The sequence below is a fragment of the Ahaetulla prasina genome, chromosome 11 (assembly GCF_028640845.1).
Source record: "Ahaetulla prasina isolate Xishuangbanna chromosome 11, ASM2864084v1, whole genome shotgun sequence".
In the NCBI taxonomy this organism is placed as follows: Eukaryota; Metazoa; Chordata; class Lepidosauria; order Squamata; family Colubridae; genus Ahaetulla; species Ahaetulla prasina.
Window position 1 is genome coordinate 514695 of NC_080549.1, and position 25024 is coordinate 539718.

At 50.9% G+C, this 25024-nt stretch overlaps 1 protein-coding gene across 1 annotated transcript; it reads right to left on the bottom strand.

The window, feature by feature from the left end:
- Window positions 1-345: 345 nt before the first annotated feature.
- On the bottom strand, window positions 346-24738 carry LOC131205058 (Krueppel-like factor 5). Its single transcript, XM_058196901.1, has 4 exons — window positions 24207-24738; window positions 8090-8987; window positions 7576-7635; window positions 346-5131 (listed from the first exon to the last, which is right to left on the bottom strand). The coding sequence occupies exons 1-4, from the start codon at window positions 24372-24374 to the stop codon at window positions 4953-4955; spliced, it is 1305 nt and encodes a 434-aa protein (XP_058052884.1). The 5' UTR covers window positions 24375-24738; the 3' UTR covers window positions 346-4952.
- Between the last annotated feature and the right edge of the window lie 286 nt (window positions 24739-25024).

Sequence of the window (25024 nt, forward strand, 5' to 3'; positions counted from 1 at the left end):
TCTCCCACTCCCAAAACTGCTTCTCTGCAGCTGGCCGCAAATGTCTCCAATGAGGCAGAATGTGACCCCCACCCCACCCCATCTCAGTCAGCTGTCCTTCTGGGCAACCTGGCTTGTCCTCCTCCTCCTCCTCCTCCTCCTCCTCCTCCTCCTCCTCCTCCTCCTCCGTGGCCCTCGGTGGGTCTGCCTCCTCCAGCTGCTCTCAGGACGGCCTTCCTGCTGAGCTGGGAAAGGCCTCTGGCCAAAGCCCTCCTCAGCCTGTGGTGCCAGCCTGCCCAGTTGCCAGTTTTGGCTGCACTCTACTCAGCTGGTTGCAAAGGGGCTCTCATGTCGCTCTCCAGAGGAAACCCCCACAAGGTCCCCAGGTCTCATCGAGGACCCTGGGCTTCCCAAGGCTGCAAATCCTCGTCTCCCTTCAGGGCCAGGCAAGGAAGGCATGGAAGGCTCCCTGCTTGCTTTGTTGGTGCAAGGTGATTCCCCTTTTCTACCAGCAGAGGGTGCTGTTGTCTTGTTGGCTTCTCATGTTGGCTGAAGGTGCCTTATGACCTGTGCCCCCCCCCCATGGGGGGGGTCTCAGTTTCACACAAGCTGGCTCCCTGTGCCTAGCGTCTGCCCCCTCCATCCCTCCTTCCCCCCCCCCAAAAAAACCTGGAGTTTGCAAAAGAGCCATTTTGCTCCGTCCTCCTGTATGACAAGCTTCCAACTTTAACAAACGGTATTTCCAGAAGTGGGTTTTGAGATGCTCTCTTGCCTTGGAAAGGTATTTGACAAGTTCTGGATTAGGGTGCAAGGTCTTGGGGGGACAAGCCTGCTTCATTTTTGAACCCCATGCAATATTGTGCGTGTCAGAATGCCTGGTTTGCTCTGAAGTTCCCTTTGATCCTGGGCAGACTTTAACTAAATGGCAAAGAAGCATTAGTAAGATCAGCATTATTATAACTCCGCAAACGGTTGCCCCAAGGTAGAGCCGCAACTGCCCCGTGATTGAAACGCTTGGCACAAAGTGCAGCCCTGCAAGGAGGGGTTCTGAGGGTCTGGGGGGGTGACCTTGGATCCAGTCGCTCTCCCTTTGCACAGTGTTTTTGTGGTGAGAAAAACAGGCTTTGAACTGCACTAAGATATAATGTCACAGCAAATGCACTGCTGCCAGTAAGCTCCAGCCTCCCATGGGGAGGGGTGTCTCTCCCTTGCCTTTGACCAAAGGTGGAAATTCAAGGGATCCCAGCTCTGAATGCTGGCTCAGAGCCAGAGATGCAAGGCAGCATGGCAAAATTCTCTTCAGCTTTCGACAACTTTGGACTTGCCATCAATGTTCAAAAGACGGAAGTCATGGTCCAGCCTGTTCCTCCATGTGCACACGCTGAACTCCAAAGCACGATCAAATGGCGGAAACCTCAGACAGCGGATCAATTCGAGCCCCTGCTGGCAGCAGCCTGCTCCAAGGAGGGGCCCCTGGGATTGAAGCCAAGCACAGGAGAATTCTGCTTTCAGGCAGCTGCATTGCGCTGGGAAGGAATGCTGAGGGATCAGTCCAGCAATGAAATTGAAGGTCCACAGAGCCCTGCGACTCACTGCCCTTCTGCAGACCTGCGGAACACAGACTGTGCATGGAAGACACACACGGAGGCTCAACCGTTTGCACCTGACTTGGCCTGGCAGAGTATCAGGCGTCCAATGGCTAGAACAATTACTGGACACCAAAGTTCTCTCTAGAGCAAGTCTGCATCCCTCCACAAGGGGCTGAGGGGAGCAGGTCAGGAACAGGTATTCCCTGCTGGAAAATGCTCACCTGGAAACTTTCAAAGATACTCTATAGGTCTCTAAGTCTCTACAGGTAGACTGGCCACTGGGAGACGCTAGCATAAAATACCTGGTGCAGCCGCATCCACAAGGGCTGGTTGATTTCACAAAGTTAGGCGCACTGCAGAAGCACATGCGCGCTGTACAAGTCTAGAACCATCAGTGCCCCAAGTGGCCGATCGATATGTGTTTGCCCATCGTGCCAGACCATCCCATGCCCGGCTTGGCCTGACTCATCATCTTTGGACTCCCCATGACCGATGGGGCTGAGGCCTTTGATGACGACAAGCCACAAGCGACACCTGCTGCCCAAGGCCGGCTTAAGCCGAGCCTGAAGGAGTGAAGCCAGAGCCTAAACTCACCCCTTAACCCCAGGGATCACCTGCGGGAAGTGGGAGTGGCCCAGCCTCTACAACTTTGAAGGAAAGCTGGACACACAGAGCGTAATTCTCGCAGGAGCCATTTCGTGCTTTTTAAAAAATTTATTCTTGAAACAAAGAGGACGCGGCAAGTCATTTTTAGGCTCATCAGCCCAGTTGGGGGGGGGGGGACATGGGAGAAGGAGCCCCCAGCAGGAGGAGAGGAGGCATGGCTCTGGGGCAAGTGGGTCAGAAGGGGGATCTGGGCTTGGCAGCCTGAGCGTTGCCCCATCATCACCACAGGGTGTTTTGCAAAAGTATATTATGGTGACAACAGCTCTTTTCCATCTGCTGGAGTTCACAAGCTCAAATTCAATTTATATACGTAAAAAAAGCAATACCGTCTTTTAAATTTGCATATACAAAAATATGTACAACTATCTTTCCTGTAAATAGATACCCCACCTGGGCGGGGGGGGGGGTTTGGCAAGCAAAGCCATAGAAGCCTTTTCTGTGCCAGCCGCTTCCAGCCATTTCCTCGCCTCTCCTGGTGGCATCCCAGCCCCGCCTGCTCCCTGAAGCCAGGCCAGAAGCAGCTCTGGGCACCCTCTTTTGCCTGTCCAGGGGGCTGCTGGGAGCTCCCCAGCATGGGCAGCCAGTCTGGTGAAAGTGGGGGTGTGATCTGGGGGAGGAACTGGGTAGCAAGCAAAGCTAATCCAGGCTCTGCTTGGTCAGATGAACACAAGGCGAAGATGGGGAGGAGGGTTGCATGTTTGAGAATTCAAAAAGGTTAACTGGAAATCACTTGATGCAGGAAGTGCTGTGAAGAAACATTTGGGTAGCGAAGAAAAATGGTGACTTAATAAAGCAGCAGCTGATCCAGCCGGTTGGTTCAAGATGCCTTCCAAATTCCACTTGCAGCTGGCTAATCAATGCGCCTCAGAAAGGGTTGATTCTGCATTCTCAAAAGTTTTATGTGATTAAGGAGAGGAAATGAGGTCCAGCGGATCTTTTAGAGAAGGTGATTGAAAAAAGTGCTAAGAATGAAGGCAAATGTTTGCACAAGCTTGCTTGAAACTTGTTAAAAAGTTGAAAAATCCAAAAAAACCAAACCCAACTACTACTAAGACTCAATTTTGCAGGATGCCAACCAATTAACCAAGCAGCCACAGCTATAATCTAAAACAAAGATTTAAAAATCCCATTGATTTTAGCTACACATTTAGCACGTGCTCAGTTCACGGAGACCAATGAAACATGTAGGCGAGACAAAATCTAATCAAACAAAGCACTTTTGAGGCAATCCTGTTCCATATTAACCTGTTGTATGAAAAGGGAGACTCTGTCCCTACTCCCTGTAAACTGCAAGATCCAACACTGAAATGTGAAACTAGACTTCAGCTGCATTTTGCTTGGGGAGTGGGCTTCAATGCCACCAGAGAAGCAGCTGTGCCACTTGCAGGAGGGAGGGAAGGGGGGGTGCCAGACGCTGACTCTGGGGACACCTTCCCAGGCTCTGACTCCAGATACAGATACACACTCAAATGTGCAAGCAACATTGAAGAACCCCAAGACCGGGGCTGCCCTGCTTCAGCGGTCTCTTGCAGAAGAAGATTTGGCACTAAGCTCACCACCCACCTGCCAGTTGCCTTCCAGCAGAGCCAAGAAAAGCTCTTGGCTATGGCTGAGTTGGCAAGAGGCTCCGGACTGAAGCTTCCCAAGGCTGATGGGGTGTCCGGATGGGACCGTGGAAGCCCAAATGCCCCAATGGGCAAAATTGAGGCCAAGAGGGAGGTGCCCACCTTGGAATCAGGCCAGCCTTTTAATGCCCCTGCTGGCTGCCTTATAAGCAGGATCAAAGGCAGATCAGGAAAGGAAAGAAGGTGTGAGTCACAAGGATGGCTGACTTGGCTTTCTCCATAGAGAGTCCAGGCACACCAAGATGTTGGCTTCCACAAGCGAAAGTCTTGAGAGTGGGGGGATCCTGTGACACAACAGGGGGCCCTCAATCCTGGGAGGATTTGTTCTCTATTTTCTTCCTGCTGTCCTTGCTGTGTTAAAATAGCCAGCAGTGTTTGCTGGGGTTGTGAAAGTGAGGTAGGGGAAGGCCCACTTTGCTCTGCCTGGAACAGTTCCTACTTTCTGCCTGATCCGTCCATGCTGTCCATTTGTTGTGCAAGGCAAGAGGGGGGAAAAGAACATGTTATTGCAGCTGCTTTCCTTCTCTGGATGCAGAGGGCAGATGTTCAGTGCAGGTTGCGAGGCCGAGATTACCTTCCCTGAAGCGGGCCTTTAACTCCAAGGCAGGGCAGAAGGTTATGGGTGGATGCTTAAGAGGTTTGGCAAAAGAACAAACTTCACTTCCAAGTCTTTCTGTTGATAAGGAAGCTTTAGGTGCAAAACGTTAGGATTTCTCCACCCCCTCAGCTGCAGAAACATAGCAATTTAAGCCGAAGTTTAAGTTGTGCTGCTTTGAATCCTTCAAGCAAGCCAAGGCCTGGGATATTCCATGGGACTCGCACGTCCTCCTGCGGTTCTCCACCCTCTGGTTTCAACAGAGGTGTTGGTCAGGACTCGACACGTTTCATGGAGGCAGAAATAAATAGGTGTTTCCTGGAGACCCCATCTGTGGGAGGAGGCCTTTTTCTGTTGCCAGCCCAGCCTGCCTTCCTGGGCATCGCCAGACGTCAAAAGGCAAAGGGGGTGGCTGGGCACCTGGCTTTTGGTCGCAGTCTGTGTGGGGAGGGGGGGGGCCGCAGGGCGGCTTTGCCGGAGGGAGGCTGTGCCTCAGGCCTAATTCTGGTGCCTCTTCATGTGCAGAGCCAGGTGGTCTGAGCGGGAGAAGCAGCGGCCGCAGGCCAGGCACTTGAAGGGCTTGGCTCCGGTGTGCTTGCGGTAGTGTCGGGTGAGCTCATCCGAGCGGGCGAAGCGCCAGTCGCAGCCTTCCCAGGTGCACCGGTAGGGCTTCTCACCTGGAAGGAAGGAAGGGAAACAGGAGCCTGTCACACACCAGGAAAGTCTGACAGCTGCCCACCCACTTCCTCTGCGCGGCCTGGGCAGACGCTGCGTCCCCTGGCCCTGGACGGCTCCAAGTTCACTCGCCTGGTGAACAGTAGCAGGGAGAGGAGGAGGGGGGTAGAGTGGTGGAACGGAAAAAGTTGGGAAGTTGCTGGCAGACGAGAGAAAGCCGGATCTCTCACTGCTCGTAACCCAGAATATGCTGGTGAGGGGGACAAGTGAGATGGGGACAATGGGGCACTCGATACACTGGAGACCCTATTCCATGTGATACCATTTGCTGTTTTCTATTCTCCCGCTCAAAGGGGCTCCCCAGAGGTCTCCGCCCCACCCTCTTTCTCAGAGCAGCCACACAGAAAGGGATTTGTGATGCCCTGAAGCACCTGGGTTGAAGGCCTGCACTGCCCTGCGTGACAGCCAGCATCCTGCATGTCCTGCATGGAAAATACTTTGGAGACCCTTTCACTCCTGACCCGACTCAAGCCTGAGCAGAACTTAGCCCAGGTGGAGCCAAGGGAGAAACCTCCCGGAAGGGAATTTTGCAGCTTCCCTGTGCCAATCACACTGGCAGGCTGTTTCCCAGGCTTTGTGAGTCAGAGCCATTGTCCCGAGAAGGTCACACTCTGCTTCAAACAATACCCGAGTGAGTTTCCGGGATCGAAACCAAACGCTTGCCATTGTCCCCACAGCAGCTCCTTACTGGGGCAGCCTGGCAGGGCAGCCACAAACAATGGGCCCCGGAGGCTGGGGGGGGGGCGGCGGCTGAGGGTGGATGCAATCTCTCAGGCCTGATGGAGCAAAAAAGACCCCCTTGTGGTTGAGGGTGGTGAGGGATTCTTTAACTCCCCCTGCCCCCCAAGGTCTTCTGCCCTGCTGTAAGGCTACCATCTCCTGGAGGGTGAGGCTGGGAGCTCCAGCCTGCCTCCTATTAGAAGCCCAGGGTCTTCCGGGACTCTCTTGGGACCTTCCCGGGCATTTATCTCCCACTTCCTCCAGGGGTGAAATATATAATTTGTTACTACCGATTCTGTGGGCGTAGCTTGGGGGGTGTAATGTGACTGGGTGGGCATGGCCAACTTTTTTTTTTTTACTGTTAAAAGCATTTTTTCTACAACCTCTTCGGCCAAAGAGGTTGTAGAAAAAAATGCTTTTAAAAGGTTCTGACAATCCTAGCTGAGCTGCGCGATCATCAGAGGCTTTTGTTTTCTTTTAAAAGCATTTTTTTTGCCTTTAAAAGAAAAAAAAGCTTCTGATCATCAGACAACTCAGCTGGGATTGTCAGAGGAGCCTTTTAAAAAAAAATTTCTACAACCTCTTTGGCTGAAGAGGTTTTAAAAGCCTCTGACGATCCCAGCTCAGCCACGTGATCATCAGAGTCTTTTTTTTTTACTTTTAAAAGCATTTTTTCGGCCAAAGAAAAAATGCTTTTAAAAGTAAAAAAAACCAAAACTCTGATGATCATGCGGCTCAGCAGGGCATGGGGGGGGGGCAGGGATTTTTGCTACCGGTTCTCTGAACCACCCACTGCCATCGCTACCAGATTGGTTGATCCGGTCTGAACCAGAAGCATTTCACCCCTGACTTCCTCATGGCAAACTGTGACAGATCAGCCCTTCGAAGGGTGGCTGAGCTCCTCCTCCAGAGAAGGGGAGGCTGAGGAGAGGTTTTGCCCCAGGCCTTCCTCTTCTGCTCTTGGGTGGCCTTCAGCCACTTGCCCAAGTTTAGGCTGCAGACTGTGCAGCTGGTGGCAGTCCCTGGCCCTCCTCAGCTGCTGAACATCTTCAAAAATTGCAGGTTAAGATGGCCTTTTGGAGCTGCACTCTGCTTCCTTTTTCAACCTTAAGAGTTGGAGTGGAAGAGGAAGCCCTTCCGCTCTCACCCTTCAACCCAGCGCTGGGTGCTCTTGCTTGCCCTTCCTGGTGAAGCAAGAAGGCGACTCTCATCCAGGGGCCGCAACATGTCCCTTGGCAGTTCCGGCTTCCTGCAGCCCTCAGGAAGACATCAGAGCCAGGGGTGAAATCTACTTACCTTCCTTACCAGCTCGGAAGTGCACACACCGCGTGCAAACCAATTAAAACCAGTAATGTAATGACGCCTGGGCGGGTGGGCGCTACCAGATCGCCGAACTACCAGCCACGATCGCTACCAGATCATGCAATCCGGTCCGATCCAGTAGCATTTCACCCCTGATCAGAGCCCATCCCGCCCTCCACACTGTGCAGCACCCGGCTCTGCCCCTGGCAGCAGCTTTTCCCCAGAATCTGCCTGTCTTCAGAACAGCAGCAGCTTTTGGGAAAGGGAAACCTCCTGCCTGCCAGAAAAAGACTCTCCACTTGGAAGGCTCAGAAAGATGATTCACGTTTTGAGAAAAGCTCTGCCCCTTGCCATGTCAACCTACCAGTGTGAGTCCTCTGGTGAGCTTTCAGGTGGGAACTTTTGGTGTAAACCTTGGTGCACCCTGGGGAAAAAAACAGAAGGAAGAATCAGTGGCTGAGCTCAGAGGGGTGGAAGAAGCGGTGGAGAAAGCGGAAGATGAAGGGCTAGAGGGGCTGGGAGTTCCTTCGTAGGCTCTCTGCCTCTTTTTCTCCCTCCTTCCCCATGGCTAAAGGTGTAATTAGGGCGCCGCCAGTGGGGGCCCCTCCCTCCTTTGCATGCAACCTCTCCTGCCGGGCACATTTTTCAGAATAGTTGTGGCTTTCGTGGGGGAGGCCTGCATTCAAAGATCAGGCGAGGAGGCACCCAGCCCCCTAAAATCTCATCCCTACAAGAACTGTACTCCAGGTTAAGGGGCACAACATTTATTGGCTTTGTTGTGAGGCAGCCAAAAGACTGCTCCACCTTCACCTAGATGGGTGCCAGCTGTGCACGGGGCGGGAGGGGGAGGGGAGCTTAAAAGGCTGTCAATCCCCTACCGGGATAGTCACAGTGGTGGATCCTCCTCTTCTCCAGTTCTGGGTTGTTCCTCCGGTTGAACTTGGGGGTCGGCAGGACGAGGTGTCCCTGCGTGATGCTCTTGATGGCACTGGGCCCGGAGGTGATGAGTACTGGGGGCGCCAGTTTCAGTCCAAACGTGGCCTCATACGGGGGTGGGGGTGAAATGGTGTTGATGGGCTCAGGCCGGTTCTCGGGGCTGCCGGGCTGTGAGTTGGGGGGCGAAGGGGGCAGGCTCACTGCTGGGACAGGGTAGAACTCCTCCGGCACACTGAAGCCACTGAGGCCTTGGGAGGCCACTGGGAAGGGCTTGAGCGGTCCTGCTGACCGCAGGGGCCGGGCAAGGGCCCTGGAGTCCAGCATGGAGCTGTCAGTAGACATGGCCACCCCATGGATGCTGCCAGCGGCTGGGGTGCCACAGGTAGAGGGGGTCGCGGCGGTCATCTCCCCCGAGAGCTGGTAGAGCAGGCCTGGCTGCGGGCTGATCGAATGGGGGGCTTCGGGGCAGGGCAGCTCTTGTTTGACAAAGATGCTGTTGGCAGCCACCGACTGCGGCACACTGAAGACGCTGGTGAAGTCCGGCAGGGTCTGGATTGGCCCGCTGCTGACAGGGCAGGGCTGGGCAAAGCAGGGGCCGGGCTCCATTTTGATCTGGGGAAAGGGCACTGAGGGCTTAGCCGGCCGGTAGATGCCCGTACGCAGGTGCGTGGTGTCTGGAAGGATCACGTTGATGTTGACGCTGTAGGGTGCTGATGGAGGCTTTTCAGTGGAGAAATACTCGTCCACCACGGAGGCGCTTTCCCGCCGATACTTCTTGTCTGTTGCCATCGGTGTGGGGGGCATTTGGCCAGAGAGGTACTTGTCCATCTCGGTCCTTGCCTGAGTGGAAACCCAGAAGAGGAAAGAACAGTGAGGAAGGAAAGGCCCAAGGTCTCTGTGCGGCTGGCACCCCCCACCCAGGTCAGGTGCCTGATGGCAGCCCCCACCCCATTGCTTTCATTCCTTGTGTTAATGGTTGCTGCCCCTGAGCCAGGCCAGCCACTCACAGGCTCCCCCCTGCACAGAAAGCCCTCCACCCATGGACGAAGTCGGCCATGAGGTCCCTGCAAAGCTGCATCTGAGGAAGACCTCCGTCCAGCTTCAAGGAAGCATCTCGGAGGCCCCGAATCCCCAATTTGGAACCAAGGCGGCATCCCAATGGATGGCTGCCTCTATAGCTTATGGCTGCCCTCCCCCCCCCTTCCCTGCTTGCATGCTCAAGAAAGGCAGTTGTGTTAGGTAAACACATATTATAAGCAGTGGTGGGATTCAAGTAATTTAACAACCGGTTCTCTGCCCTAATGATTTCTTCCAACAACCAGTTTGCCAAACTGTTCAGAAAGTTAACAACCGGTTCTCCCGAAGTGGTGCGAACTGGCTGAATCCCACCACTGATTATAAGGCCTTGGTAAGGCCAGACTTGGAATACTGCATCCAGTTTTGGTCGCCATGATGTAAAAAAGATGTGGAGACTCTAGAAAGAGTGCAGAGAAGAGCAACAAAGATGATTAGGGGACAGGAGGGCTAAAACATATGAAGAACGGTTGCAGAAACTGGGTATGTCTAGTTTAATGAAAAGAAGGACTAGGGGAGACATGATAGCAGTGTTTCAATATCTCAGGGGCTGCCTCAAAGAAGAGGGAGTCGGGCTGTTCTCCAAAGCACCTGAGGGCAGGATAAGAAGCAATGGGTGGAAACTAATCGAGGAGAGAAGCAATTTAGAACTAAGGAGAAATTTCCTGACCATTAGAACAATTAATGTGGAACAACTTGCCTCCAGAAGTTGTGAATGCTCCAACACTGGAAAGTTTTAAGAAGATCTTGGATAACCATTTGTCTGAAGTGGTGTGGGTTTCCTGCCTGGGCTGGGTTGGACTAGAAGACCTCCAAGGTCCCTTCCAACTCTGTTGTTGTTGTTGTTGTTGTTGTTGTTATTATTATTATTATTATTATTATTATGTGAAGTGAGTGGAAGACAGGTGTGTTGGTGCGATGGCTGCCTCTGTTGCCAGAGGGGCATTTGCCAGCTTCCTCTTCTCTAGCCCTGAGGAGGAACAGCCTGTTTTTTTAAACTCGGGAGCAAATGCCCATGGGGCCGCGCCAGGAAACTACCCAGAGGCCTGAATGCCAAGCCCATCTGGATGAAGCATGGCTCACTTGTTCAGAGATGGCTGTGCCGAGAGCGAGCTTCGAGGGCCCGGCTGCTGCCACCTCCAGATACCCCTACAGCAAGGGGGGCTGGGGAGCACCAGGGGGAGAAAGGCTGCCACCCCCTCTGGTTCTGCGCTGTCTCCCATCTTTCCCATCAGCCACAGTCCACATGCTACACGGAGGAGGTGGCCTGTGCCCCAGCCTTCCTGGGTAGATTGGCGCTTGATTGTAAAGGCTGCAGGGTACATTTCCTTGGTGTCCAAAAAGGAGCCTGCAAGGGGTCTGGAAGCCCCAAGGGCTCATTGGGAGGACAACCTCTTCCCCCATTGGAAGAATCTCCTTAGTTTATTTATTTATTTATTTTATTTATTTATTAATCGTATTTATATACCGCCCTATCTCTCGAAGGACTCAGGGCGGTTCACAGGCAAATAAAAACACATAAATACAGATTAGAATAACAATTAAAAAACTTATTCTAAAAGGCCGAATGTTTAAAAACAATATAAAAAAAATAAAACCCCATTTAAAACCAATAAATTTAAAATCTAATCCAGTCCTGCGCAGATGAATAAGTGTGTTTTAAGCTCGCGACGGAAGGTTCGGAGGTCCGGAAGTTGACGAAGTCCTGGGGGTAGTTCGTTCCAGAGGGTGGGAGCCCCCACAGAGAAGGCCCTTCCCCTGGGCGTTGCCAGACGACACTGCCTCGCTGACGGCACCCTGAGGAGTCCCTCTCTGTGAGAGCGCACGGGTCGGTGAGAGGTATTCGGTAGCAGTAGGCGGTCCCGTAGATAACCCGGCCCTATGCCATGGAGCGCTTTGAAGGTGGTTACCAAGACCTTGAAGCGCACCCGGAAGGCCACAGGTAGCCAGTGCAGTCTGCGCAGGATAGGTGTCATACGGGAGCCACGAGGGGCTCCCTCTATCACCCGCGCAGCCGCATTCTGGACTAACTGCAGCCTCCGGATGCCCTTTAAGGGGAGCCCCATGTAGAGAGCGTTGCAGTAATCCAGGCGAGACGTCACGAGGGCGTGAGTGACCGTGCATAGGGCATCCCGGTCTAGAAAGGGGCGCAACTGGCGCACCAGGCGAACCTGGTAGAACGCTCTCCTGGAGACGGCCGTCAAATGATCTTCCAGAGACAGCCGTTCATCCAGGAGGACGCCCAAGTTGCGCACCCTCTCCATCGGGGCCAATGACTCGCCTCCAACAGTCAGCCGTGGACTCAGCTGACTGTACCGGGATGCTGGCATCCACAGCCACTCTGTCTTGGAGGGATTGAGCTTGAGCCTGTTTCTCCCCATCCAGACCCGTACGGCTTTCAGATACCAGGACAGCACTTCGATAGCTTCGTTGGGGTGGCCTGGTGTGGAAAAGTACAGCTGGGTGTCATCCGCGTACAGCTGGTACCTCACACCGAAGCCACTGATGATCTCACCCAGCGGCTTCATATAGATGTTGAACAGAAGGGGCGAGAGAATCGACCCCTGCGGCACCCCACAAGTGAGGCGCCTCGGAGCCGACCTCTGCCCCCCTGTCAACACCGTCTGCGACTGATCGGAGAGATAGGAGGAGAACCACCGATAAACGGTGCCTCCCACTCCCAATCCCTCCAACCGGCGCAGCAGGATACCATGGTCGATGGTATCGAAAGCCGCTGAGAGGTCTAATAGGACCAGGGCAGAGGAACAACCCCTATCCCTGGCCCTCCAGAGATCATCCACCAACGCGACCAAAGCCGTCTCCGTGCTGTAACCGGGCCGGAAACCGGACTGGAACGGGTCTAGATAGACAGTTTCATCCAGGTGTAAGGGAAACTGATATGCCACCATACTCTCTACAACCTTCGCCGCGAAGTGAAGGTTGGAGACCGGACGATAATTACCTAAAACAGCCGGGTCCAGGGAAGGCTTCTTGAGGAGGGGCCTCACCACCGCCTCTTTCAAGGCGGCCGGAAAGACACCCTCCACCAAAGAAGCACTCGTAATCGCCTGGAGCCAGCCTCGTGTCACCTCCTGAGTGGCCAGCACCAGCCAGGAGGGGCACGGGTCCAGTAAACATGTGGTGGCATTCAACCTACCCAACAACCTGTCCATGTCCTCGGGAGCCACAGGGTCAAACTCATCCCAAACAATATCACCAAGACCACCCTCAGACGTCTCACCTGAGTCACTGCAATTTTGGTCCAAACCGTCCCGAAGCTGAACGATTTTATCGTATAGATAACCGTTAAACTCCTCAGCACGTCCCTGCAACGGGTCATCCCGCTCCCCCTGGTGAAGGAGGGAACGAGTCACCCGAAACAGGGTGGCTGGGCGGTTATCTGCCGATGCAATGAGGGAGGAGGCGTAGCAATGCCTCGCTTCCCTCAATGCCACTAGGTAAGCCCTATTATAGGACTTCACTAGTGTCCGATCAGCCTCTGAACGGCTAGACCTCCAGGAACTCTCTAGGCGTCTTCTCCGGCGCTTCATCCCCCTCAGCTCCTCGGAAAACCAAGGAGCCGGTTGGGACCTGCGCCGGGTCAGAGGCCGCAAAGGCACGACACGGTCTAAGGCCCCCGCCGCGGCCCGTTCCCAGGCCGCAACAAGTTTCTCAGACGTGCCGTGAGCCAGACCCTCAGGAAGTGGCCCAAGCTCCGTCCGGAACCTCTCCGGGTCCATCAGGCACCTGGGACGGAACCAACGCATCGGCTCCGTCTCCCTGCGGTGTTGGATGGCGGTCAGAAAGTCCAGGCGAAGGAGAGAGTGATCTGACCATGACAAAGGTTCAATGACTATTTCCTTCAAGTCCAGATCTCTCGACCACTGACCAGAGATAAAAATCAAGTCCAGTGTACCACCCCCAGTGTGAGTAGGGCCATCAACTACTTGAGTCAGGTCCAAGGCCGTCATGGAAGCCGTGAACTCCCGAGCTGCTGTCGACGACGAGCCAGAAGATGGCAAGTTAAAGTCCCCCATGACTAAGAGTCTGGGGGTCTCAACCGCCACCCCAGCAAGCACCTCCAGGAGCTCGGGCAGGGCAGCTGTCATGCAGCAAGGAGCCAGGTACGCGACCAGCAAGCCCATCTGACATCTATGACCCCATCTCACAAAGAGGGATTCACACCCGGCAATCTGAGGTACAGTGGTCTCCCTCGGCTCTAGACTCTCTCTAATCACAACCGCCACCCTCCACCCCTACCCTGGGCCTCGGTTGATGGAATGCTCGAAACCCGGCGGGCACATTTGCACCAGGGCACGCCCCTTCTGCCAACCAGGTCTCCGTAATGCCTATAAAGTCCGCGGCACCCCTGAATAAGATCATAGATTAGGGGCCTTGTGGCCACGGACCGTGCATTGCACAACATCAGCCGAAGGCCCGGGCTCTGAGGGTCTTGACCATCCGGGGAACGGGAAGAGTCTGAGGGCTCGGGGCGCGCGATCGCCTGCAAGCATCGAGCGCGCACCCCCCTAACACGATCCGCGCCCCACTTCCGCCATATCTGCCCCTCCCCCATACCGTGCAAATAGAACCACCCTCAACCAGTGGAACACAAACTCCCCCCGTGACCCTCGGACCTATTGACTTACCGCCACGAGCATGCGCAGGAACTGGACCCCCACCCGACGGGTTTCCCCCAACACCCGCCCTTTCCCTCCCACCCCTTAAAAATGCCCTATCTAAAAAACCCCAAAGGCTCTTCCTCTTCGCATGCTCGTTCAGCCAAGAAAGCTCTTTTCACATTCTGCTGGTCAGCAGGAGAAAACGGTGCCTGTTTTCAGAAGGGCGCCTAACTTCCTCTCTTGCAAGCAAGACCAGGATTCCGCTTCTCAACCTACGGTCCTGTTTTTCCTACTGAGGAAGAGCAGAGCGCTCCGAATTCTGTGCTGTTCCGGGAGCCAAAATCAGCCTCCTGCTTGCCTTGAGAGGGATTTGAGCAAGAAGGGGGGGGGGGGAAGGCAGGGCAGGTGGAATGCTCTGCTCAGATTTGAGTTGGTCCAGTGGAATCCAGGAAGCCCTTGACTTACGTTCACCACTGGGAACAGCATTTCTTTTGCTAAGCAAGGCGGCCGGATCTTTTTTGCCACAGTTGTTAAGTGATTCCACTTCCCCCCGTTGATTTTGCTTGGGCACAAAGCAGTGGTGAAATCCAAATTTTTTTACTACCCGTTCTGTGGCCGTGGCTTGGTGGGCGTGGCAGAGGAAGGATACTGCAAAATCCCCATTCCCACCCCACTCCAGGGGGAAAGATACTGCAAAATCCCATCCTGGGATGATGCAAGGATGGTTGCCAAGGGCCCAGACTCTTATCACACAACTGTGGGGATGCTGTGATGGTCATAAATGTGAGGATCAGTCATAAGCCAATTTTTCAGTGCCGTTGTAATTTCAAACAGTTGCTAAACAAATGGTTTTAAGTTGAGGACTACCCATAATTCTGCAAAAGTTTTTGTCAAGTCCTGGAAATTAGGAGCTTCTGCCAGGCTCCTGATATCCCACGATCTCCATCAGCTCTCATTTGGCTTTAATTCTTTTTTTTTTTTTTTTTTTTTTTTTTATTGAAAGAGTTTTAAAAAAAACAAAAACATTTTCCCCCTTTTTTCCCCCTCCCTCCCAAAAAAAAAAAAAAACAAAACATCCCTCCTCCCCACCCCGCTTCCGGGTCAATCACAAGGTAAAGTCCAATCCAAATAACCACATCCAAAGCTTTTCGTCTCCCAACCCCCTCCCCATTACATAAAATAACTTTCTAATTATTCAAAGGCAATCTGATATTTCTTAATCTGATATCTGTTTTGTAGATAATCAATCCATTTTTTCCATTCAATTAAATATCTTTCCTGCGTATTGTCTTTTAAAAGCGCTGAGATTTTAGCCATCTCAGCCAAATTAATAACTTTCAATATCCATTCTTCTATTGTAGGTATCTCTTCTTCCAGTATTGTCCAATCAACAGTCTTGCTGCTGTTATTAAGTTCAAAATCAATTTAGTCTCAATCCCTGTACAATCCATTATAATTCCCAAAAGGAAAAATTGTGGCAGGAACTTTATCTTCTTCTTCAGTACATTTTGAATAATCCACCAAATTCTTATCCAAAAGACCTTAATTTTCTTGCAAGTCCACCAAATATGAAAATATGTAGCATCATCACAATCACACCTCCAACATTTCGCTTGGATATTAGGATACATACATGATAATTTTTTGGGATCTAAATGCCATCTATAAAACATCTTATAAAAATTTTCCTTAAATTCTGTGCTTGTGTAAACTTAACATTTCTAACCCAAATTTTCTCCCATGTTTCCAACATTATTGGTTCCTGAATATTCTGTGCCCATTTTATCATACAATCCTTTACCAAATCCTTTTCCGAATCTATTTCAAGCAACACATTATACAATCTCTTTATATGCTCCTGGGTCTGATTTCTAATTTGCTTTATTAAATTTTCCTCCCTTTGCATTATACCAATTTTTTGATCTTCTTTCCATCTAGCACTTATTTGCCCATATTGAAACCAAGTATAATTCCTCCCTTCTTCATTTAATACCTGTAATGATTTTAATTGCAATCTACCTCCTTCAGCATACAAAAGTTCTTTATATGTAATCATTTCCTGTTTCTGTTCTATATTTATATTCTCTATTGCATGTCTAGGGCTCGCCCATATAGGAATCTTATAATCTAATTTATAGGAATATTTATTCCAGACCCGCAAAAGAGCACTTCTCAACACATGATTCTTAAAAGCCCTATCCACTTTTTTCCATAAAATAAGTACGCATGCCATCCATATAACAAGTCATAACCTTCTATATTCAAAATTCTTTCCTCTGTTAAGTTAAACCAGTCACTTATTACTGAAAGGGTTACTGCTTCATAATATAGTTTAAAGTTAGGCATTCTTAAACCACCTCTTTCCCGTGAATCCTGTATTATTTTCATTTTAACCCTCGCCTTTTTACCCTGCCATATAAATTTATTAATCCCACTGCCAATCTTCCAAATTTTTTACTACCTCAAATCCTGTCATTTCCTCTAGTTTTGTTTCTGTTGTATAGACATATTTTTAATTATCACTTTTGTTTTATTCTGATTTATTTTCTGTTTCACTGACTTTTACAATCTTCTAACACGGAGTGCTCTGTTTGAGCACCCAGCAGGAGGGTGACGTCACTAATTCTTTTGACTGGGTTGATATATGCTTAATATATGCTTTCTATTAACGTTCTTTTAAAAAAATTCAATTGTCTTACAATTAAATAGTTATGGATGACTACAATAACACTTTGAGGAAAAATGTTACATTTTTTAAAAAAAGGTAATTAAAAACAAAAAGGAAACTTTACCTCCCAAAAAGCAGAAAAACAATCCACTGAACAGAAGCCAAGATAAAAATCCATTGATAAAAAACAAATTCCACAACTGTTCCATAGCTCCAAACTTTATCTCTGTGCAAAGCCATCACCACCTGTTTTTCAGCTGTGAAGCTGAAGCAGAAGACAAGGTCAGGCCTGACCTTCTCCTCTGCTGAATCAAAACCAGTTCAAACCCTGAACCTGAACCGAAGGGCTGGAGACGGGGCTCCGGTATTGTTGCTTTGGGGGGGGGGGGCTGAGGGGGTTTCACATCTTGCACTCAGCACCCTCCCTGGCCAAACATTCCTGGGGATTATCCCACAGAATAGGAGATCTCGGCCTTTGATCCCCTGATTGTGGCCAGACCCAGCAGATACTGATGGAGCAAGGTACAGCTCCCGGAGGCAGGAAGGGAGGGGGGAGCCCCCACCCCCCGACATCAGAACCTCCATGGGCTCAGAGGCTCCCTCCCCTCTGCAAAAGCGGCCTTTCCATCTCTAAACATGGCAATTACACAAATTTGGAGGAAAAGCCTGATTGAAAAAAAATCCATCCCTCTCTTTGTCTGCATTCCTTCAAAAGAGGCTGGATTTCAATAGAAAGCGCTAATACTTCTATTTGGCTCAGTGTCAGCCTTTATTGTCGCTCTAGTAAAAAATTGACCAGAGTCAATATTTGCTTCTCTGATCAATTCAGTCTTGGTATTGACCTCGGATGCAGGCCAGAGGGGGGTGAGCAGGGGTTGGCTTGGGCAGTCTTTCTCCTAGAACTCTCCGGGGTGCAGTTTGGGGCAAGAGGGGTGCCTGTCCTGGCCCAGGGGCAGCTCCTCAAGCCTCACGGCAGCCCTCTTCCAGCTTCCAAGAAGGAAACAGTTTGCTCTGCCCCCCCCCACACTCCCTGATGGGGTTTAGACAACTGATCCAAGTCTCAAAAGTTATGCCAGGCGTGTCTGATGACGCCAGCAGGTGCTCAGAGGAAGTGCCACTCCTTTGGAGCTGGGCCTGGCAGTGTCACTCCAGGCTGGGCCACAACCTGGCAGCTAGCCAGAAACCAGGCGGGGGGTATGGATGCCATGAACCACAATCAGCCCTCCCCAAATCGCTCACGGATGGGGTTGCTGAGGTTATGGTCGGGCTCCTCCGAGGAAGGCAAAGCTGATCAGAGTAATCAGAGGATTACTTCCTCCTCACAATTGCAGGGAAAGGCACGTCCCCCAGCTCCCTTCCCAGGCCAAAGCTCCCTGGAATCATCCCTGCTACCCCTGCCCCAAAGGAATAATGCCCTAGGGCAGGAGGACACAGCAAAGGACTCAGGAAACAGGCCCCAAATGGGTCTGCTTTTCTGCCAGGCTCCTGATATCCCACGATCTCCATCAGCTCTCATTTGGCTTTAATTCTTTTGACTGGGTTGATATATGCTTAATATATGCTTTCTATTAACGTTCTTTTAAAAAAATTCAATTGTCTTACAATTAAATAGTTATGGATGACTACAATAACACTTTGAGGAAAAATGTTACATTTTTTAAAAAAAGGTAATTAAAAACAAAAAGGAAACTTTACCTCCCAAAAAGCAGAAAAACAATCCACTGAACAGAAGCCAAGATAAAAATCCATTGATAAAAAACAAATTCCACAACTGTTCCATAGCTCCAAACTTTATCTCTGTGCAAAGCCATCACCACCTGTTTTTCAGCTGTGAAGCTGAAGCAGAAGACAAGGTCAGGCCTGACCTTCTCCTCTGCTGAATCAAAACCAGTTCAAACCCTGAACCTGAACCGAAGGGCTGGAGACGGGGCTCCGGTATTGTTGCTTTGGGGGGGGGGGCTGAGGGGGTTTCACATCTTGCACTCAGCACCCTCCCTGGCCAAACATTCCTGGGGATTATCCCACAGAATAGGAGATCTCGGCCTTTGATCCCCTGATTGTGGCCAGACCCAGCAGATACTGATGGAGCAAGGTACAGCTCCCGGAGGCAGGAAGGGAGGGGGGAGCCCCCACCCCCCGACATCAGAACCTCCATGGGCTCAGAGGCTCCCTCCCCTCTGCAAAAGCGGCCTTTCCATCTCTAAACATGGCAATTACACAAATTTGGAGGAAAAGCCTGATTGAAAAAAAATCCATCCCTCTCTTTGTCTGCATTCCTTCAAAAGAGGCTGGATTTCAATAGAAAGCGCTAATACTTCTATTTGGCTCAGTGTCAGCCTTTATTGTCGCTCTAGTAAAAAATTGACCAGAGTCAATATTTGCTTCTCTGATCAATTCAGTCTTGGTATTGACCTCGGATGCAGGCCAGAGGGGGGTGAGCAGGGGTTGGCTTGGGCAGTCTTTTTATCCTTTTTAATTATAGGTATCATCTGGAACAGAAACAAAAATCTAGGTAACACATTCATTTTAATAGCCGCAATCCTTCCCAATAGGGATAACTGCAATTTCTTCCAGCCACTCATATCATTCTGAACTTTTTGCCATAGCAAGTCATAATTATTCTTATAAAGTTTCTTGTTCGATGAGCTAATATAGACCCCTAAATATTTAACCTTTTTTACTACCTCAAATCCTGAGAATCTTGGGGGATACCATATTATATGTAGAATGACAAGGATACACAGTATATCTGCCAGGTCTAGATAAGAAAATAGACTTTTTTTGTTATGGGCCACATTTGTTTTGAAGATCTTATTTCTTCAAAAAAGCTGCTTCAATGGGCCAACAAACATTAGATGGCTTCTTTGTCATGAGATGTCTTATTTGGGACCACCAAATTATGAAACCTTGTTCATTTAGGCACCCAGTGATTTGCGTGATTGGTTTCCCATCACTGGAAGTCCTACAGGGCTGTCTCTACTGACCATGCAGGACCCCAACTGTGGCGCTTCTCCTGGAATGCAGCAGGTGGTTGCTGGCGGGAGGGACAAGCCAGCAGTTGAGAAAAACTCTTGCAATCTCCTATGGAAATGTCGGGTACCAATTGCCTTCTGATGTACCCATTAATCCAGGCTGCAGTTACAGACCGAGCGCAGATTCTGTACAGAGTGTCTTGTGAATTTCCCTGTGCCTGGAATGTGGGAAGCTTGGCTTTCCCTCCTCCACGGGCCGCTAAGGAGCAGCCCTTCCATCAGAGCCCCCTCACCCCTGGCAACCCTTGGGGAAAGGTTTTTTTGCAGGCCTGGATTGAGCACAGAGTGCCAACTCCAGCTTGGTTGATTAGCCATTATTCTAACTGCCTGACCTTGAGTGCAAGTTTCCTATGAAAAGAGTAGAATGAACTGAACAAAGGGAGGGAAGGAAGGAAGGGAAGGGAAGGGAAGGAAGGAAGGAAGGAAGGAAACAGTTTGCTCTGCCCCCCCCCCCACACTCCCTGATGGGGTTTAGACAACTGATCCAAGTCTCAAAAGTTATGCCAGGCGTGTCTGATGACGCCAGCAGGTGCTCAGAGGAAGTGCCACTCCTTTGGAGCTGGGCCTGGCAGTGTCACTCCAGGCTGGGCCACAACCTGGCAGCTAGCCAGAAACCAGGCGGGGGGTATGGATGCCATGAACCACAATCAGCCCTCCCCAAATCGCTCACGGATGGGGTTGCTGAGGTTATGGTCGGGCTCCTCCGAGGAAGGCAAAGCTGATCAGAGTAATCAGAGGATTACTTCCTCCTCACAATTGCAGGGAAAGGCACGTCCCCCAGCTCCCTTCCCAGGCCAAAGCTCCCTGGAATCATCCCTGCTACCCCTGCCCCAAAGGAATAATGCCCTAGGGCAGGAGGACACAGCAAAGGACTCAGGAAACAGGCCCCAAAGGGGGAGGCAAAGGACTGGCTGGCATTTGCTGAATTGCTTCCTACAAGGAAGCACCGTTGCCTCCCTGGCTTGCATGGCATTTCGGCCAGCAACCAGAATGGCACTGGATTTATCATTGTATTAGATTACCTGAACTTTTTATCAGAACTTTTCATAACCTTTGGCAATCTAGAATATAAACTCTAAACTCTGTCTTATCTTTTCTTGTGATCAACAATCTGAAAAACATCTCATTCTTTTGATCTGACATCTACATTTTTGATAGGTCTTTTCTGGTCAGAGAAATAAAAGTTGCCTTGCATAGGGAAGGTCGAGTAAGGGAGACTTCACAGTTACCATAAATTGGAAGTTTGAGGAGCAAATCCATGGTCTCTGACAATCCTTTGGGCCTCCTCCACTCTCTTCCTCTGTACTTGTTGGCTAACGGTGTGTCTACCTGGGCAACTCAGCCTCGCATCAAACATGCCAGATGGACTTGGTTGGAGCTCAAAATCCTGAGAATCTTGGGGGATACCATATTATATGTAGAATGACAAGGATACACAGTATATCTGCCAGGTCTAGATAAGAAAATAGACTTTTTTTGTTATGGGCCACATTTGTTTTGAAGATCTTATTTCTTCAAAAAAGCTGCTTCAATGGGCCAACAAACATTAGATGGCTTCTTTGTCATGAGATGTCTTATTTGGGACCACCAAATTATGAAACCTTGTTCATTTAGGCACCCAGTGATTTGCGTGATTGGTTTCCCATCACTGGAAGTCCTACAGGGCTGTCTCTACTGACCATGCAGGACCCCAACTGTGGCGCTTCTCCTGGAATGCAGCAGGTGGTTGCTGGCGGGAGGGACAAGCCAGCAGTTGAGAAAAACTCTTGCAATCTCCTATGGAAATGTCGGGTACCAATTGCCTTCTGATGTACCCATTAATCCAGGCTGCAGTTACAGACCGAGCGCAGATTCTGTACAGAGTGTCTTGTGAATTTCCCTGTGCCTGGAATGTGGGAAGCTTGGCTTTCCCTCCTCCACGGGCCGCTAAGGAGCAGCCCTTCCATCAGAGCCCCCTCACCCCTGGCAACCCTTGGGGAAAGGTTTTTTTGCAGGCCTGGATTGAGCACAGAGTGCCAACTCCAGCTTGGTTGATTAGCCATTATTCTAACTGCCTGACCTTGAGTGCAAGTTTCCTATGAAAAGAGTAGAATGAACTGAACAAAGGGAGGGAAGGCCAATATTTCAGAGGGAGAGGTAAGGAGCATTTCCCTTCAAAAACGGGAAGTTGAGCTGGGGCTGGAAATAGGTTTGTCCTCCTGAGTTTCCAGGCTTTGATGACCTTTGCAGGGGGGGAGGGAGGAAATGCAGCCGCCAACCTCACGGTCACCTTGTTTGGCAAGTAAAACAAAATCTTCAAAAGAATTTACTCAGATCTCCGCTCTGAAAGATGCTCTAGATTGTGCATTCCAGGAAACCCCAGGGAGAAAGAAGCCGAAGGGCTGAGGGAACCAAGGCCACTATTCTGCTGGTAAAGCATCCAACGGGCCTGGGGTAGTCCTCCTACTGCCCGCCCTCCATATCTCCTATTTCTGGAGTAAAGAATATGGGTCCAATCGAGCCTTAGTAACTGACTTTATGAAAAGTGTCTTTCAGATAGTGACTCAGGTTGGCCGCTTGGGAGATTACAGCACTGATCAGACAGAAACTGCAGACTCTGGTGTGATGAAAAGGTGTCTCATATTCTCAGAGCTGCCTTCCCTCCGAATGTCAAGAGGCCCCCTCGCTTGCCAGGGCCCCTTTCTGCTGCGGCTCCCCAGCATTTTCTACCGAAGACCTACCGTCTTCTCTGCCAACAAGATGGCGCCAGGAAGCCTTGCACTTGTGGTTAATCATTACCCCGTTTGTTGGACCGATTGAGCAAGAGAAAATGGAGGGGCATTGGCATGAAATAAGGAGTTGGGATTTCATACCCCTGAGACAGACTTTGCTCTGCAAATGCCAAAGTGGAAATCAACATTAGATTTTAAAGTTATTGGTTTTAAGGGGTTTTTTATTATTTATATTGTTTTTAAATTCGGCAATAGAATAAGTTTTTTAATTGTTGTTTTTTAATCTGTATTTATATGTATTTTAACTGCCTGTGAACCGCCCTGAGTCCTTAGGGAGATAGGGCGGTATATAAATTTGAAAAATAAATAAATAAATAAATAAATAAAAAACATTTCCTTTAATGTTATGCAAGCAGAAGGCAAATTTCAGCCTTGGTGGAGAAATGGGCCCGTTTTTGTCTTTTTCCGGGGCCGTTTGTTCCGAGAAGGAGGTTGGCCGATTCTGTCTCCCAGTGGCCCCACGGAAGAGGCCTCCCTGGGGAAGGTGGCAGATCACGTCAACAACTTAGGTTGAGCGGCTGAGAAGCCGAATCTGCTCCCTGGATCAAGTCACAAAACCTGGGCGAATAAGCAGAGTGGCCTTCCAGGGCAAGGTCCCCATGAGACGGTTCCACTCGATATGACAAGCTGACGGTATGTGGGGCAAGAGAGTTCCTCCATCATGGAAGCATGTCTATAGGGCTGGGGAGATCTTCCCACCATTGTGGTCGCCTGCAGGTGACATCAGTCCTGGCCAGAGCCCCAGATGCCCTTCCTGATTTCCCCTGAAGTTTCTGCCCTGCCTTGCCCTCCATAATGGGAGCTGCTGCTGCTGACACTGCCTACGCCAAGATAGGGCAGAGGGTCAGCCCTCCTGCCCTGGTGCGCAAAGCCTGAGGAAGGCCACTCCCTCCCGCGAGGATCCCTGGCTTTGACCTGGCCTCCCCTTCCTTTCAGAGAGGTTACTAACCCTAACCCTCCCATCCCTCCACAAACACCAGGCCACCAGTTCCTCAGTGGGGAGAGAGTCTTCCCCATGTGCAACCTTCTCCCTGCCTTTGGCCTGGCCCTACAATGCACGCAGCCACCTGCGTGTTTCTTTCACACATTGGAAGGAAGCAGGAAAGATCAGCATCTTTGGCCAGGTGGAAGAGTCCACAGAGGTGTGCCAGGCGGGCTCTCTGCCTCCACCTCTTGATTCAGCCCCATCTCATGGCCGGAGGGGAGGCAGGGGGCTCACAGCTGGGGAATCTCAAGGAGAATTCCATTCCTGTGCTTTCCGAAGGCAGCAGCCCAGACCAGCCCAGACCGAGAGCAAACGGCACGTAATCTCAGTGGGCTCTTCCTTGGAGCAACGTTTTGGCTCAGAAACGCCCTGCAGGCACCTGGCCAGAGAACCCGGCTCTCTGGCGCGAAAGGCCGCCGCCCTTCCCCAGAAGGAAAACAACCCAAAGGTCCTCGGGGAGCCTCCCTTGCCTGGGAACGTTCCCACCATAAAAAGCAGCACCCCAGAAACTTTATCCCAGGAACAACAAAACAAGGCCAAATTCTGGTGCGTCTTTTTCAAAAGCTTTCGTTTTCTCAGCAGCTTGTTTCCATCCAAGTTGATACGTTGCCCGTTTGTACACAAAAACTAATTTACATTTCAGGCTGACTCCAGATCCAGTATAAATTTTGGTGACCCACCATCATTTCCAACAGCCTAAAAACTCCAGCAACTTTTCTGCCTTTTATAGCCACCCCAAATTCATAATTAGAGGGAAAAGAAGAATACGGTCAGTTTGGAAACTTTCTGATAATTGATCTCATCAACCTTTCGGATTAAAGCAACAACTTTTCAAAAGAATGCCTTTCGAACCCTCCTAATTCCAACAGAGTACACTTGAGGTCCAGAAGTTCCACACTTCTCTTACCTGGGCCAAATCCTGTTGATTCTCCAAGATTCGTACGGGTGGTTTGATATCTGGAAAGACAGCCATGTCGTCACTGCATTCCCTCGCCATCGCAATGGGCTTCAAGGGTGTAAAAGCTACACTTTCCTCAGAGATTGGGGAGCTTGCGACAAGCCCACTGCCACTCATCCTGTTTGCGTGCCCCTCTCCCACCTTGCCCAGTTGCGAAATCCAAATCAGAGAGGAAAAACAAGTTTTTGGAAAGGCAACAATCAGGCGTTCCGAGGCATGCCTGCTCTTCCTGATCTTGAGGAATCCAGGTGCTCTGTAGCCTTAAGAATCCCAATCTGCCTCAGAAAATCTTCACCTGTCCTGCAGTGGGAGGTACTCCTACCTGGCAAAGGCTGCCGCAGGCCTTTCCAGCCAATTGGGGAGGAAGCAAGCGCCACTCCAGCCAATGGCAGAGCCAACGGGCTCTTCCTTCAGGCAACCCAAGACACAATGCCTACTGGAGAGGGAGCGAGGGAGCCAGGCAGACGGCTGGGCCTGTGGCCCTCAGCCATGTTGCACGCTGGGAAGTGGGCGAGGGTGCCTGCCAGGAGCTTCCCGGGGGAACAACTCAGTTGCAGCGGACAAGATCCTTTGCAAGCCGCCCCTGTCCTCTTGCATCGTCTTCCAGCCCAACTAACCTGTGCCAGCTCTGGGTTGGGGTGAAGGGTCACTGGGCCTTTCCAATGTTTCCCCTCTGGCCAAAGGCCCAGTGCTAGAGAACCCCAGGGGTGAGTCTCGGATGCCCCAAGGAACTGGGCCTACCAGGATGCATCCTGTCCCTTTCTGCA